Source organism: Manacus candei, unplaced genomic scaffold, assembly GCF_025592945.1.
Source record: "Manacus candei isolate 608988 ecotype Guabito, Panama unplaced genomic scaffold, ASM2559294v1 h1tg000027l, whole genome shotgun sequence".
Lineage (NCBI taxonomy): Eukaryota > Metazoa > Chordata > Aves > Passeriformes > Pipridae > Manacus > Manacus candei.
Genome location: NW_026138075.1, coordinates 512003 through 527249, shown reverse-complemented (window position 1 = coordinate 527249; position 15247 = coordinate 512003). Strand labels below are relative to the sequence as shown.

At 44.2% G+C, this 15247-nt stretch overlaps 1 protein-coding gene across 1 annotated transcript; it reads right to left on the bottom strand.

The window, feature by feature from the left end:
• Positions 1-3159: 3159 nt before the first annotated feature.
• LOC127471861 (thioredoxin) lies at positions 3160-11902 on the bottom strand. Its single transcript, XM_051789253.1, has 5 exons — positions 11750-11902; positions 6458-6562; positions 5707-5766; positions 4825-4890; positions 3160-3385 (listed from the first exon to the last, which is right to left on the bottom strand). The coding sequence occupies exons 1-5, from the start codon at positions 11771-11773 to the stop codon at positions 3323-3325; spliced, it is 318 nt and encodes a 105-aa protein (XP_051645213.1). The 5' UTR covers positions 11774-11902; the 3' UTR covers positions 3160-3322.
• Positions 11903-15247: the final 3345 nt, after the last annotated feature.

Genomic DNA, 15247 nt, shown 5'->3' with positions numbered 1-15247 from the left:
TTACCACTACTCTTATTAGAATCATTCCAGAGGGGAATCGAATTCTAACTTCATTCAGGTCAGGTAAGAATGAAGAGCAGATGGCTAGCTGGAGTTGAAGTTAGGTTGACTGCTGCAAGAGATGTAGAAGAGATGTGTGGGTGGTTAAGCACCCCAAGTGCACAACATGCACTTCCCCAAGTGCACAACAGCCACTTCAGAAGCCATGCATGGAGTAAAGGTGTGTCACTATGTCACTGCAATGTGATCAGTCACACACACTTGTCCACTCACTGTGACCCCTTGGCCTTTCCTTTCATTATAGTTAGTACTCTCTCATGAAGCCTAGTTATTCCAGCTATGTGTTCTAATTGCTTGTGCTCAAGGAAGTACTTCTCCTCTTGTTGGCCAGCCCACTATACCAAGCTATGCAACAGGCCTGTAGACAAAAACATCTTGCTCTACTTGTTTGACAGCAAGGCAGATTCCAGCCATGTAATAGCCAAATGATAAAGACTGCAGTCACTGCCTGAGGGGAGAACTTCTTCCCAAAACCCTTACTTCCAGAAGAAACCTTTCTAGGTTGTTTCTTTTCTGCCATGAGATAGCATGTGGTTCTTTTCTACATCAAGTTTTGCAAACATTCAAGGCAGTTGGCCATCCATCACTTTCCTATAAAAGGCATCTTTTCAGATCAATGAGCAGCCAATTCTGTTCATGCAAGCAGCAGACCTCAGAGTTTAATGAAAGAGTGAATGCTGCACTACTGTCTGGCACATGGCAATATTGGTCTCACACCTTTACATGGAAAACAAGTGAAGAAATGCACCCACTGAGCTCTCTGTGAAGTATTATTATTTAATACACATGTGGCAGGGCATATAGCCCGAGGCTTTAGCAGGGATACTCATACCTGTTCTATTTAGGACAAAATGTTTATTTGCTATACCTAGGCTTTGTTAAAGGGTGACACACCCTGTCTTTGCCTGTTGAAAGACTCAGTCCAGTTCCCATCTTGAACTGGGGTTCTCTCCTCCCAGCAGAGGCACTGTTGCTGTAGAAGTGAGGCTCCTCACACATATCCAGAACAAAGCATAGGCTTTTCTTTCCATCACCCATAATGACAAGGATCAACTTCAAACACAAATTCTGGCATAGCTATGTATTTTAAGAGCATGTGCTTGCTGTTTCCTTTAAAGTGAAGGTCTATTTAACACAGATATCTTCACTGCATATTCCTCAAAAAGCCAAGCCTTAAAGAACCCCTTTCAAATAAGGTGATGCAAAGTTATTTTCATCACAGCATGCTTACATGCCAGTTCTCAGGATGGGAAGATACTGCAGCACAGGAAGCTGAACTCACTGCCCTTGTTAGAACTGCTTTGCACCCCCTGTTTGCACCCTGGGACACAAGAACTGTCCCAGGTGTTTTGGTCTTTCCAATCATGACTTGAGTTTCAAGTCACTGTCACCTGGATTCTCCAAGGCTACTACAGAGGAGCATCTTATTAAGAAAGTAAATGAAATGCTAAACCCAACACACAAGCAGTAATGTCCCATTGACTACACCTTTCCCCTGTTGTAATAGGCAACAATGTGGTCTGGCCTCACCTCAGCAGAAATACTTTTTGTTGCAGCACACTCAAGTAGCTTCTTTCTTTCTTAAGGATGAAGCAGGGTGCTGGGGCAAACTACTGAACTTCACCTGGAACTTTCAGCAAGAATTGTTTAAACCTTTCTTGCTCCCAGCTACTGCCCAGAGGGACTAAGTCAGCCATGCAGAAACTGCTTTCAAAAGCAATGCTTGTTTTTCAGATGCTGTGATGTCAATAATACATTCCTTCACCAGCTTCATTTTATACTCTCCTCACAAATCTGGGGGGTAGTGGTTTCCCCTTTACCTTTGAACAGCCATTCAAACATAGAGCTGCACTCCTCTTAGTCAAATAGCCAGAGCTGTATGGAGAACATTTTGCATATCCTTCTCATTGCATAATCACAACCTAGAGCTTACATCCAAGAAGATCCTTGATGGTTCATCCTCAAGTAAAGGGTGTGGTCACTTCTTGGACTAGAAAAATCTTGTTTCTAATTGGGAACATATACAACAAGTTGTTGAAGGTCCCCCTGTTGAAGCTTAAAGAGCTATGAAGAAATTCATGCATGCTTGTGAACTGAGTGTAAGGCTGAGTCACATGTGAGCTCACTACCACAAAGAGGCTCACACATTCCACATCTCCTGCATATGCAGCAGGAAGTCTCACTTTTCAGTGAGTGATACTTAGTGAGCAGCACAGCTCACCAAGCCCTACCCACAGCATCAGGATAGCTGCTAGCTACAGCCCTGCTCCCCTATTTATTGAATTCTTGTACAGGACAACACCCAAGCCAGCAAGGAAGCCATTTTGATACAGTGGAAAAACCACAGCAGTTCTCCTTGGTAACAGTCCCAAGAGTAGGTGAATGGCAGGTATAAGAAGGCTGGCAAGTCAGCATTCCTCTAGACAGCCTGATTCAGGTTTGAAGGACCACAGACTCCAGTTTACTGTTCAACACAGTGTCCAATATGTTGTAAGAATGCGGCAGTGCAATCAAGTGAAAATTATTTGATACGAAAATATATAAATCTAAATTCTCTTGAGTTAAGGCATTGCAAATTTTACTTCTTCAGTCATTTGTTCCAGACTATTGCCTAGGAACAAAGCAGCCCAACTCAGACTAAACACACTTTGTTACTAATAATACAGAACGTACACAAGTGACAAGGCAAAACTGAAAAGGCATAAAGGCAGCAGCTCCTACCTTGCACTTCCATGGTAAGATTGGTATTATGCTCTGGAAAGACAAGTTTTAGCTTTGAAGTCTGAAATAAGCTTGAAAAATTTTAAGAGTCTTTTAACTAAAAACAGGTAAAAGAAAACCTATTCCACCCAGTGACCACCCTTTTTTCTCTGACTCGCATTTCTCTATTTCTAAACCACATTATAGCCTGGTGACTACCTAAAGCAACTGTCATTACTATCTCATGCAAGACAATTTTCCACCCCCAGCAATAGACCAGGCTGCCTTTGACAAAAGTCTTTGTATCCAGAGTACTCCTTTAACACAGCAAAAGTGGCACCTTATTTATATTATGAAATCCCTCACATTTTAATTGAAACACACAGCAATATCCAAAAGTGAAGAATTTACACTTTATTGTACTCATTTATATAGATCAAGAGGAGAATGTCCACCACTTAACCTAGCTAGCTTGTTTAGTTTGCTTTTTTTTTAAAGTAGAAAAGTTACAGGCTATAATTTAGCCGAAGCAGTCATGCTTCACTGTCTCCATGGCTGGAGATCAGACTAGACTTTTAATGGTCTCTTCCAGCTTCTCTTTATTGGCCCCAGAGAACTCCTGCACCTGCAAAGAGAGACTGATTTTTAGAACTGTTGCATTCAACACTTTATAACTTTAGTTGCATAGCATCCAGTCACATACACATCTATTCAACTTTGCTACAACTAAAATTTTTTCCAACCTTGAAACAGGGAGTATTTTTCAGATGTTCATCTATTTATTTCCCATTCAACTCGTGCAAAAGTTGGAACAAAAGCCTATCAACAATCACTTCCAGACTACCACTGATCCTAAATCAATGTTGTCTAAGACTCAAATAGAGTCTGGAAGAGACTCTGAAGGTCACTACTTATCACAGGTAGCTCAAAGTTACCTTGTGCTGCTCAGGACCCTACCAATCAAATTCTGGAAGTACTGTTCCAAATGATCTATCCCTGAGCCTGGCTTCTCCTGTGACAATTATCCTTCTTGCAACTTCCATGGCAAAAAGAGAAAGGCAACATTCACATCTCAAAAGCAGCAGCTGTGTTCCTGCAGCAAGAGGGGCTCAAGGTACAGAGCAGAACTACACTACAAGCCATGAAACTGCTTGCTTAATGAAAAAAAGCCACACACAGACTGTCACACTAATCTCAATTCTTCCAACTACATCACGAAGTTGTGGAAGTTCACCCTAAGAGAACTGTCAAAGGCTCATAATTAGTCATGACTTGGCCCCATATTAAACTGAAAGTTACCCAACATCTGACATTCACTTTCCAAGGTACAATTCCATTGTCTTCAGCCACAGAACTTACACCCAAGAGCTGTTTTACTTTGGAAAAGCCTCTCTTACTTGGCAAACTAAAAGCCCAATACAACACATTTAGCTCAACAATTCTTCAGTTCAGGCAGAGAGCTATTCAAACTACCCTGCACTACGCTGTCAGAGCATGATCTGCATCCTACCTCATCCACCTCTTGGCAGAGTAGGCACAAGAGATCTCCTCAGTCCCCTGACAGGGACAGGACCTTCACTTCACAAGTTACACAGACCCCATGTGAAATAATCCAAACAGTTGTTTGCTGTATATAAGCTCAACCAGGTTAGAGACTTTTGTTTGGGTGGGATTCCATAGGCACCTGTAGTTATATCTCTGCTTGAATAGGAGCTACACTGGAGAACAAATACTTATGAAGTAAAAAGCAAGGTGCTAGGCAGACAGACCAGCAGGTTTAATCCAGACATGTCACTCACTCTACTATCTCTAATGAAGCTCTGCCTGTAAGTTTGACCTGTAACACTAGTTCAGTTCACTACCTGTAAACAATACAGTGTGGATCACCAGTCTGCTGCTGGCCCACGTTACATTTGATGCGGTGCTAAGATGAACTTGCTTGCTTTCAGGAGTGTCTTAGTGCTAGTGGTGCCCCAGAGACATTATCAAGGGACAGCAGACTATTCCCAATCTTCTTTCAAGTGCTTAGCTTGCCTGCTGCATTTCCAAAAGAGAAGAACCTACCTTCTTTCCATTCTTGTAGAACTGGAACGTTGGCATGCACTTCACATCGCAGTGTGAAGCAACATCCTGGAAGAGACAAAAAACCCAATATTCTCAAGGATGTTAAATTAAAAAATCCACTAGCTTACTTCTGTTTAGGTGATAGGGCAAAGCTATTACTGCTCAAGATAAAACAAAAGCACTTCTATTAGTCCCTCACTAGCAAAACTAGTGCAGTGCTAACATCTCCTTGAGGTAAACCTGAAAGATCCCCTCTTTGACATTTAATTCATGCAATACCAAAACCACATTGCCTATACCTATACTCTGGAGAAAAACAGCCCTCTGCATCAAAAACAGATGTGACTGTTTGGAAGGCTCAAAAGCCCTATGGCAACTCTTGTGCTTTAACCTGACATTTTTCAAGTCCATATTTGATACTGCTGGAACTGCAATACAGCAGACATTTTATTGCACTTAATTCAAGATTTAATTTCATTTTTAATGAAAGAGGAAACAGTGCCAAGACCAGCGGAAAGACAAGACAGACCATCAGACAGTTCTGAACCAGTAGGTTTAGTGAAGATTGCATCAAAGCAGCTTAAGGCCTTAGACTAACACTCCCTGCCAAAGCAAAAGGTCAGTGTTCCCAAGTTATCTAACACAGTCCATAGGACTTCAAGTGTGCTGATAACCAAGGCAGTTTGTTCTGTTCAGGTGTTCTCTAAAAAAAAAATAAAAATAAAATAATTCTTTCCAGCCAAAGCCCTATGTCTCATTTTTAAGTTTAAGTAATCTCTTGTTTTGTTTCAGTATGTGTGAGGATATCACAAAAAGAGTTCTCCTTTGTCACTTGTGTGGAACTCCATAGCTGTCCTCCCTCAGCACCACCCCAGACCTTACCTGGGCATCATCCACATCAATTTCTATGAACACCACATCGCCATACTTCTCACCCAAGCTCTAAAATGAAATAAATAAAAAACTATGCAGTTACACTGTTTCCTGTTCCAGGAAAGCTTTCTTTTAAAAGACACATTCGTATATATTATAAAGCTGGTGTTGCTTAACCCCCCATTGAAATATGCCTTGTTACCATAAAGCAGCTGTTTTACTGACCAGAGCAAAAATTTCTTTTCTGCTCCAGATTCTTTCTGGAGTAGCCTGTTGAGACTTCTCCAAACGTACTCCCCACCAAGACTCAAATATCCCAAGACACAGGTGAAAAGCCTGCTCTTGCAGCCTTCAGCTGATCACCAAAAGATGATACAGCTTATCTTACACTTTACCAGGAGATGACACTGCCACCTAAACACAGCTGGAGTAATTTCATAACTGTGTACAGAAGGATAAGTATTGTTTCCTCTCTGTATCTCACTCTTGAGACAATGCAACTGGCAGGTCCCTATGGATCTGAAATTCATGTAAGCATTAGGACAGCTAAACCACACTTTAGCTCCCAGCTATACTGAAGAAGGTCAGTCTACTTAAGCTGATAGTTTTAATAGTAGATACTTCTGCAACTTCTCCCTTTTTCCAGAAAATGCTGGCAATCACATGTGGCAAAAGGTACTTTCCTCCGTGTTATTGTCAAGCAACACAAAAACATTTATATACGATTTAATGCAGAAATAAAAAAAGAAGAACTACTCACATGGAAAAAAGGCTTGATCATTTTGCATGGTCCACACCAGGTAGCAGAGAAATCGACTACAATAAGCTTCTCGCCAGCAGATTTCAGTTCCGCCTCAAATTCAGTCTACAAATAAACAAAAAAAACCACACATAATTTCCCCCTCCTTTCCTAAAGGATGTAGATCTCAATGCTTGCTAGCTCTCAGCCCTAACACATTATGGTAGCTCTTTAAACACTTAACTGGGTTATCTGTACCATCATGTAAGGGCTTCAGTATGAATTGCTTTCATCAGTGCTAGCATCAGTCAGTATCTTATGAGTCTTAAGTTAGAAAACTACCACAATGCTCAGTCTAACTCACTGAATTGTGGAAACACAAGCTAGAAATTCTCTAGTTACAATGCTTAGCTCTGATAGCTCTGTGTTATCCCCAAAATGTAATCCTTACAGTTTTTAATAATTCATTTTCTCATTTCTGTCTTGGAAGGAAGACTTCCATTTTCTTCTGAGACAGACTTTCCTCTGCAGAATTTGAAAAGGACACAGACAAACCTTCGCACACTCCTCCAGTTTGATGTTTTTTCCAATCAACGGCTAACACTAAAATGATGTTGAGTGGTTTACTCTACAGCATGTTTTCCAAAGCAACCTCACAGGACATTTATTTATTTTGCCAAGTGAACCCACATGTAACATCACTAGCCAAAGCAATGCTACACATACAGTCTACAGAAGTAAACACCCAATACTTAATTAAGAGTCTTCAAGTCTGTATGTTGCACTTAGTCACACCAATCATTTCTGGACAATGTTCCTTGGAATTCAGCATCATTACATGTCATTACTCATGTTTTCTGGTCAAAAAGTGGATGTTTTTAATAGAAATGAAAGATGTTAAAAGCAATAAATACTCGCATGCTATCAAGAGGCAAACAAGTATCTCACGCAGAAGCAGAAAGTGCTGATCAACTAGTTCCTGACAGTGTCTTTTTCAAAGAAATTACAAGCCACCATAACAATTTTCAGCTTTGTTCTCATGGCAGTCAAGCTTCAGGAGAGCTGTTAATATAAACTTCATTTCAGATTATGCACACAAAAGACAGCTGCTTTACTCCCCCAGCTTAACAGACCAAGGCATTGGAGTTCTATCAGCGACAGCTAACTGAAAACAATGTGGTTACTCCCAGATACACACAGTAGTTTGTTTTGCAGTGCAGGAGTTAATTAATTAAGATCAACTTCTGCAATCAGTCACAATAAGTCAACACTTGATTCTAGTAGGCTATTCCTCCCATTATAGAATGCCATGCAGGTGAGGAGTCAAGAGTGCACGTGGTCAGACTGGACATGAGTATATTTAAGAAGCAAGCAGAGGTCCTGCATGAGCATTCTTACATATAATCAATCCTATGTGAAAATCTTCACAACTTCCTGTGACTTCACATAGAATTATTATGTCTCCCTGTTAACAGACTTTTCCCCTCCCCATGTAATTCTCTTCAGAGGTACAGGCTCCATTGATGTTGGTTCTTCCATCCTTGCATCTTGGACAGTCACAGTCTACTCTGCTACAAGATCAGTAGTAACACTGCACACCACCTACTCTTATTCTGAAAGAAATGGAAACAGTTAAGTTTTCCTGCTTCCCTACATCACCCCACTGCTGTACTGACACAGTACACATTCCTGTGCCCCAATTCCAAAAGCATCCCATTCCCACCAACAGTGTTTAATGTCCCTGTATACAGCAATCCATGGTAGCTGTTCCCTGCAGCTACTTACATCATAAGGTCCTCAATCAAACCTCACTCTTTTGGCCTTGAAATCCTACTACTGATTTTTGGTATAGCTTCGCACACCTCTGCACTGTAACATCACCAGCTCTTTACTGATTCCACTTCCTAGACCTGCCAGTTAGACTATCCTCTTTTAACCCTTAAGTCTTCTAATCAGCTACATAATTACTGTATTCTGATAAAGGAAGCCCAGCACTGGGATGTGTTCTTCATATGCCCACGTACCTCAGGTTTGCCACTGCACAGAACACAGGAAAAGTGGGAGGGCATCATAACTACAGTCAGTCACACACCATTGACCACTGGTGACCTGGTCCTGACTACAAATAAGATGTCACCCTGCAAGTCATCTCTAGTATCAGCTAAAATTGCTGTGGGAGTGAAAAGAGATGCTGGGTCCAAAGGCGTTACCCTTCCAAGTTAAAAAGATATTAAAACTAGTGAGAAGTTCTGGAGGTTTTGCCAGAGAACTTAATTTCCCCAGAGAAAAGAACACAGTAGAGGGGCAAAGAAGCTGTTTGACCTGTCCAACTGACTTCTATAGTTGTCTTTTGTGTTAATTGTGAAGTTGCAAGTTTTCATATGAAAAACCAAATAATCTGTTACCAGAAGAGGAACCTCCCACCATGAGACCATTTTGTCACACTATTAGAGGATCTTACAGCTTTGTTAACCAGCAATTTCTCCCCCTTACTGGGGGAAACCTCAGGTAGCCAGCTGGTCAGTTTTGCCTTTATTTTTTTTCCTACAACCTCCCTGTGCATAGACAAGACCTCATTGGCTTGTATTGTCCTCCAGCAGAAAAGCACATGCTGCATTCAGCAAACATGTTGGTAGCAGGCATCTGTTGCCAAGGGCCAAGCAGGAGAAAAAGCTCTAATAATGAAAGCCTCTAGTGCATCAGAGATTCCCAGCACCAGGTAATGCCTCCAAATGGAGGCTAGTGGCCACAGATGGTGCTGAAAGGAGTCTCCTGCTCTCAGCAATAGGTAAAATAGGTCCATGCCATCTGGCAGATTTGATTAAAACTTAGTTATAAACATTCTTTTTAACTCATATCAAGTCACCCTTGAACCTGGATTAAACCTAGCCATCAGCTGACTGGTTACTATATAATTCAGCGGGGTTTTTTTGTAAATACAGAAGCTAGCATAAACAGACTGAAAGTTCAACTGCCTGAACACTCTAGCAGATATGACGTCTAGAACTATCACCTGTAGCTGAAGCTGCAAGTTTTCAGTATTTCCTTTAATTTAAATAACAAGAGAGCCATCTAGTACAAAGAGGAAAGCTTTGGCAGCATCAGTTTTTAAGTTTATACACCCCATTAGCTTCTGCGGTAAGAGGCATTATGTCCCACAGGCAAACCCCCTTACAAGTTAGAGTACTCACACATCTCAATGATACATACAAACCAATCCAAGTGCAGCTCTTGTGCACTAGCAGGTACTCCAGAGGGACCACCCTGAAAGTAGCCATTCTGTAGAAGCTAGTCAGTTTCTGAAGAGGTGTGTAGGGAAAGGGGCTACATCAAGCTATCTGTCACATCCACACTGCTTTACACTCACAGAAGCTCTTGCAGATAGTAGAAGAACGGGTTTTCTCCTTTGTATCAGAGAAGAATACAAACCTGCTTTACTGAAAGCCAGAATTAATCCAGAAATCCCAGCTACATTGTACTTGAATACTCTATGCAATGCTGATGTTAAAACCTTGTTGTCAGCATGACTTTTGAATCTGCACTCTCCATGGATGAGCAACAAAACTGTGCTTTAAACTACAGCAGACTATTAATCAATGATCATAGCTAAGAGGACAGTGGAAGCCTAATTAATTTAGAGCAGGTTCTTCCTCCAAAGCCAAGTTTATTGACTTGCCATTTTTAAGCTGTTCCTGCCTATAACAAAAACCTCCAACCTTACTCAAAGTTTGCCCCTCCTGTACCTCCATAAACAGAGAAAGGGAAAGGGGGGAAAGGTGTGAGCCAGAATAACAATTACAGGTTGAGTTCACATACCATTCCATCTCCAGGACCTGAATTATGAGGCATGTCATTTATCTTAAGGAGCTTCCTTTGTGCACAGGTTTTTGAGCTGGGGTCACAAGTCTTAGTTTGTATATTCATGTGTAAGATGTTAACACCTTCAGAGTCCAGTGGGGGAGGTTTGACATGCTTTTCATTTATGAATGAAACTGACTGTAGAAGAGCACAGCTTAGAAGACTAACTTGGATGCCAAACAGCATCACTTACAGACACTTCAAAATGAGATTAAACTGGCACATCAACCAAAGTTCAAGTTCAAAATGCAAGACTAGTCCAACAAAACTTTTCCTGAAATGAAGAGTTCGCAAAGTTTTCACAAAGAATATTTTTTGAGACTTGGGTTCATAAGTTAGAGCTAACAAATACTCTATTGTTGTCCATCAACCACATCAGCTGCTGTGCACAAGACCACATGCTATTTCATCACCAGCACAGCATTCTCCATGTGTTAGTTTAGGCTTTATTACTATTCTGTATCTCAGAGCCACAGACGTATTTGTATTCACAGAACCATTTAAACAGTGACGTGCTGCATTAGCATACTGAAAACGTCAGACAGCACCACAGCAAGGGAAATACTTCTCATAGCAGCAACTCCTGTTTTTTGAGTACGGGAATGGGCTCTAGCAGGTCCTTTCAAGTCAAGAAAACTGGATTCATGTTTTTCTTGAACTCCTACCCGGAAACACACTAGAACTTAGGCCAATCTCTATTAGAAGGTCGCCTGGTCCCCTACACACTAGCAGTACATAAGGCAAGCCGGGACTTCTGAATTAGGGAACTGTATCACAGAAACAATTAGGTTGGAAAAGATCTCTGAGACCATCGAGTTCAACCTATGACCCAACACCACCTTGTTAACTAGACCATGGCACTAAGGGCTACGTCCACTTTCCTTAAACACCTCCAAGCGATGGTGACTCCACCACCTCCCTGGGCAGCCTACTCCAGTGTCTAATCACCCTTTCTACGAAGAAATTCCTCTTAATGTCCAACCTAAACCTCCCCTGGTACAGCTTAAGACGACGTCCCCTCCTTCTGTTGCTGCTGTACCCGTTACCCGCTTGAAAAACAGAACCTTTTCGTCAAGATTTTAAAGAACGATGAGCAACAAACCTGTCGTAGTGTGGAATTACATCATCTCCCTCCTCTTTCCGATTCCCTGAAGCCTCGGGTCGCGCAGTTATTTGACCCCTCCCTGTGGTCTGACCGAGCCCCCCGCCGCGATTTCCCCGCTTTCCCGCCGAGTGGGCTCCGCCTGCCCGGGCGGCACACGCGCTTTCACTGCCATCTCCCGCAGGCCAAGGCCTCTCGGGAGCCCGGGGCAGGAGAACGGGGTCCCCCGCTCGGCGAGCTGCCCCCGGCAGCGCTGCCGCCCCGCTCACCCTCCCGCCGGGAAGGTGATGCTCGCCCCACCACGCTCCTCTCTCACGGCGAAAGGACGTGGCCGCCTCGCCCACCGGACTCACCAGGCTGCCCACGCTCTTCACCATGGTGACGGCTGGGGAAGGAGGGTCGGTGGCTTAAAGGCAAGTGGCCAAGGCTCCGCGCCCGCTCTCCGTGTGCTCCCGCCGCGCTCGGGCCGCCCCAGCTCTGCTCCCGCGCCGCCCCGGCTGCCCCTTATATGCCCGGTGTCGCGCCGCGCATGCGCCGCGCCGGCCCTCGCCTCCCTCCCCGCTCCCCCCTCCCCGCCCCATGGCGCCGAGGGATCCCCGGGATGGGGGAGCGGGACGGGCCCCACGGTGGGGGGGAGCTGGCGGAGGGCACGGGCCCAACTCCGCCCGCCTTCCCACCCGGCGGAGCCCCGGCAGGGAGGGGGGAGTGCATCTCTGCTGGCTGCCTGGGAGAGGCAGCAGCGGCAGCGGCAGCAGAGAGGAGAGCCTGTGGAGGCTGGAAAAGTGCTGTGTAACGATGAGCAGGAAGTGCTCGGCTCCCCCTGCCCCCCTGCGGCCCGGCTGTCTGGCGCGGCGCCCCGCTCGCCTTACGGGAAGGAGGGAGGCGGGCGGTGCCCACAGTGGGGGCCCGGCAGGGCTGCTGCGGAGCGGGAAGGCAGGAGTTAGGCACGGGAACAGTTTGTCTTTCTCCTTTTTTTCCCTTCTTGTTTTTCCTTCCCACTGCCGAAGGCGCGGAGCGGCGCCGTTTCCCTGTGGGATGCGGGCTTTCTGCAGCGCAGAGGGCTCAGCGACACGAGCGGTGCCTGCCCGGGTAAACGCTGGAATCCAGCCGAGACACTGAGCAGCTCTCGGAGCTTCCCTCTTGGAGGGACTCTGCCAGGAGCGTAAAGAGTCCTCACAGAAACAGCTCAGCTTTCCCTGCCGAGGGGACTCTGTCGTGAAACGTTAAATTCCCATTTACCTAGTTTATTTCTCTCTGTTTTGGAGATACCCTTTGTTCTACCACATGCTGGTGCACCGCTGCCCGCACAGACTGCACGAGTGCAGAACAGGGCTGCCGCAGTCCTTCCTTCCTTCCCTTGGGCTGGTAGGATTTCATTTTGGAGTAGGTGATATTAGGTTTTGGGTTACTTGGTGCCAGGTGTGTGACGAATGGGGTGTTTCTGCAGGTTACCAGCCTGTGGAAGGTTTGCTCTGGGATGCAGATGAGTAGAGGATGGAAAGACTTAGTGTAGGTCTTGAATAAAAAACATGCTTCTTCAATAAAAAGAACACAAAAGACAGTTTAGCTTGATACATGTATCAACACATCTCAACAGGATGTGCCTTGATATATTGCTTTTTTATGGTGGACGCTGAAATAAGTCAGTTTGTATTTTGCAAGTACACTAAGTGTGTAGCTTACTACAGCTGCAGAACCACTAGGCTCTTTTCTGGCCCTGTAGTTGCATCCCCTTTGCTCTTCTCACTGCTTGTTAGGTGCAACTTTAGTTGCACCTCAGCAGGTCATGTCCCACCTAGCCATTTCCAGATCTGGTTTTACCTACCTGAAGCATTTCCAGTGCTGCTCTTTCTGCTTCTTCCCCTGCCTATTTGATGCCGTGAGCGTCCCCTTTTTTTCTTTGGTGGCTAAGATATCTGTGGGTGAGAAGCAGCACTGTGAGGGCTTTGTGGTTTCTGCCAGCTTTTGGGTTTTCTTCCAGCTGCTCCCTGCTGCTCTTGTGTCCATGTGCCTTGTGGCAGACAGAGGCAGCTAGTACATGTGCCATGTGTGGTTTTGAGAAGGTGCAGCTGTGGCTACTGGCTCAAGGAAAAGCAGGAAAACCTCATGAGCCATGGCATCTTGCTTTGCCACCTGCTACCCAGCAGGATAAAATGATACAGAAGCCCAGACTACCTTCAAAATCCAGCTCCAGAATGCCCCAGCTCAGTCTAGTGTCATGTGGCTTTTGCAGAAGCCAGTGCAAGCAAAGGCAGGAAACAACCCACCCAGATAATAAATTCTTACTGCAGCATTCTGTAGGTGAATGTGGATGGGTAAACCCTTTTTGAACTATGAGGAGAGGTGCCCCCCTCTCCTCAAATCCTATCTGTGGCATTTTCCTCCTGCTGTGCTTCTAATCAACAGCAGTTTGAAGTCTAAAATGTTGCTGTTGGATTGTTGTATGAATGCCTAAAATAACTGGACAGTAATATAATGTATGTGATCTATGCTTGATTCTTAGACTGTAGTAATTACTATCATGACAGTGCATAATAAAAATGATACAGAGGAATGTGGATCCTCTGGATGGGGAAAAAAAAGTCTACCCACCCAGAAAACACATCCTATTTTCTTCTTTTTTTTTCCTTCTTATAAACTGTGGAGTGCCTCATTATTTAGCTCAACAATGCTGTAGCTGTCCCACACACACAGAAACTCAACCACGGGGGCCTCAGCTTCTCATGTGCCCTCACTCCCACCCACTTTCCTCACGGCCATAAATGCAACATATTTCTCTCCCCAAAGTCGCCACACGGTGGCTGCTAAAAGTACACAAGTTGACTGTGGGGAAGTAGGAAATTACACAAGTTGCTATATGCTGTGTCATACCCAGGAGTCACTTGATAGGATGGTGGCCAATAGATAGCTCTTGACGAATCCAAAGGGAATCAGGAAGTACTCGAAGACACGTCTTTGGCCTTCAGGAACATGGGTTTGCTTGCTTCTTAAAGTCAGAGAATGTGGCCCGAGGAGGGACAGAGTAGAAATGCAATGAAAGCTTAAAAAATCAGTCCGTAGATAGTTTATCTTGCAGAAGTTCTGGAAACGTAGATGAATGCTTGTGCCCCCCCCCATGCCAAATAAATAAGTTTATATTGCTATACTCCTTGGATGTGTGGAAGGACTGTGGAAGAGGAAGTTGTGGGTCTAAATTTAGGTGCCCTCAAGAGAATTAATTGGCAGCACTTAGATGTAGGCCAGTAAAAAGGACTGTATTTTTGGAGACCTCATGCCGTGCCATGACCCTCACAAACATCCATGTTCCATTTCCCCACAGGCATGCAATGGAGAGGGAGGAAACACAAAAATGAGAGGGAAAAAGAAGAACAAAGAAAATGGAGAAGGAAAAAAAGAGCAGGGAACCAGATCCAGCAGCTTGTGCTACCTTCTCACAAGTTAACCTCTCCAAGCTCCTGTGAGCATATCTAAGACAAACTTCTGCCTCCCCAAACCACTTTAAAGTCTCATGACCACTCAAATGTGTCAGTCAGTAAAAGGGACAGCTACAGGGATACTATTACTACAGCTGTGGCACAGATGTTCTATCATGTCCAACAGGAAGGAGTGGTACAGAGAGTTGCAGGAATGAGGAAACTGCTAGAGGCACCAACTTCAGGCACAGCAGCATCAGATTTTATCATAGGAAAGTCAGGTTATTTACTAATGTCTTACAGTGGAAATTGGGAGTGCTGCAACAGAGCAGCAGCCTGTAATTGTACTTTCCCTTTCTTTCCAGCTTGCTCTTCTGGTATATTTTGCTTTTGTAACTGACCTATTACATTTGCAATAAATATTCAATAATTGGAGAG

What these genes read in the sequence shown, in the direction of transcription:
- LOC127471861 (XM_051789253.1), bottom strand. Translation starts at nt 11,773, where the DNA reads ATGGTGAAGAGCGTGGGCAGCCTG. An exon ending in TGATCAAGCCTTTTTTCCAT is followed by an intron (nt 5,767 to 6,457) that starts GTGAGTAGTTCT and finishes ATTTCATTTTAG; the next exon opens with AGCTTGGGTGAGAAGTATGG. An exon ending in TCTACAAGAATGGAAAGAAG is followed by an intron (nt 3,386 to 4,824) that starts GTAGGTTCTTCT and finishes CTCTCTTTGCAG; the next exon opens with GTGCAGGAGTTCTCTGGGGC.